Raw genomic sequence first — 1,847 nt, 5'->3', positions numbered from 1 at the left:
CGTTAGCTAAGAGGCTCATTTGGATGCACCGACATCAAGCCTACAAATACTAAACTAAACTTGGTAATTGTGTGTTGCACTCTTTTTACATAAAAAAAATACAGCATACCCAATTTTAGAATCTTTCTATCCAATGGATTGGAGATGCTAATACTGATAATGCTACACCACTGTATTCCATAACTGATGATATTTGACTGCTATTAAAAAGATACTCGATTGACCCTCCGTTTATTAATACAGTGTGGACGAGCTTGATGATGATACGATAATGCGTTCGCTGAGAGTGACACGCCAGAGCAGACCACACAGGAGGAAGTAGGCGAAATACGGGGTATCATTTCATTGGGTCAAGAGCACCCGGGTCTTGCTGCAACACTGCTAAATTACCTCCGAAGCTACAACTACGCGTACAGGATCAACTCTGCTGAGAACAAGAAGCTAACCTTACTCAGACAAGCTTCTTTCAGACTCGCTATATACTATCAGATCTGCTGAATGTAGGATCAGTTATAGTATTCGACAGGTATCAGCTATACTATATACATGTTACTAACCACCACGCCCTTGGATTACATTGCTATCACATGCAGGAATAAATAGGGTTTCTCAGGTTTCGATTAGAACAGTTTATCTGTAGTAGTATACGCCTGAAATATGTAATACTGTTAGTAGTATTACAATGTTAACGAACTGTAGTAGTGATATAATTGGATTTTGGGCTTGAATTATATAATACTGGTGCAGCACAGTTGTAGACTCCTCGGTTGTAAGAAACACATACCATCAGTTTGAGATTAAACATGCACCACTCGTATATTTCACTAGGTTGTGTTGGTTGTGTTCGGAGCCGATGACACAAATAACAGTTTAATGGAAATGCTGTGCATCTATCGCAATTGTAAAGTAGATAGAGCGGGGAGTATCGCGCAATCACATGAAGAATATTTATTCGAATGGACACGAGTTTCATCCAGCAATTTTTGCATCTAGTGCACTACAGAATGACATATTTCGTCAGACTCAGCTAAAAACATTGTACCCTTTAATGCATGACGAGCCTCCACCAACACTCCAGCTCCTGACACCATCGAGCGTGCTCTGCATGCCCAAAATCTGCTAGCAATCACGTTCCGAGAGCGGTGCTCTACGTCTTCAAATACCTCGCGGAGATGTTTAAACGCAGATACTCTTCTGTAATCCGGTATTACATTGTAGTATTTTGATATTCCCTGTCGCCCTACTAATGCGACAGCAGTATTACATTTAAAAGTGGTAAATAATTATCTCCTCCAGTAGGTCTCATGTTACTATCACACTTAATAGTACTGTTCAAAGTACTGTCAATCCCTGTCCATCGCACAAAATGACAGTGGTGCTGGAAAACATTTTGAAATACTCGACCAAACAATTCCAGTACCACTTGGGAAATGCTCATCAAAATCAGGATGCATCATATTTCTCAGACAAATATGTGAACCCAGGTCGCCCCAGGGCTTAGCGATAAGATAGACATTGCAAATGAGGATGGATATTCAATGCTAACCCTTTTATAAAGTCCCAATTTCGCCCAGTCCAGTTGGTCCGTCGTGTGCGTGATTCTTGTGGCGTATCTGTGGGACCACCATCCAGTCGTTCACCTCGCGCCCTCACCGTACTTGCTACTGTTTTCGATGGCGAAGCCCACGCCCTGCTTGAGCGTTGGAGGCTTCGCGGGGCGCACAACCTGTGCCGATATCTTGGTTTTCATGCCGCGCGCGAACGCGTCCACATAGAATTCGCCGGTAGTCTTGGATGTCCAGTCCTTAATTCTGTAAGGCTATTTGCATAGTCACTTAGTAGGTCGT

The 1,847-nt window shown here is 42.7% G+C and overlaps 1 protein-coding gene across 1 annotated transcript; it reads right to left on the bottom strand.

Annotated features, from left to right (window-relative positions):
- Positions 1–1,636: 1,636 nt before the first annotated feature.
- PPTG_22177 (hypothetical protein) lies at positions 1,637–1,750 on the bottom strand (the record flags this gene model as incomplete). The annotated part of the gene is made up of 1 exon (XM_008902071.1): positions 1,637–1,750. One exon carries the CDS (start codon positions 1,748–1,750, stop codon positions 1,637–1,639), a length of 114 nt encoding a protein of 37 aa, XP_008900319.1.
- Positions 1,751–1,847: the final 97 nt, after the last annotated feature.

Source organism: Phytophthora parasitica, assembly GCF_000247585.1.
Source record: "Phytophthora parasitica INRA-310 unplaced genomic scaffold supercont2.12, whole genome shotgun sequence".
Classification (NCBI taxonomy): domain Eukaryota; phylum Oomycota; class Peronosporomycetes; order Peronosporales; family Peronosporaceae; genus Phytophthora; species Phytophthora nicotianae.
This window is presented reverse-complemented; position numbering and strand designations above follow the sequence as displayed.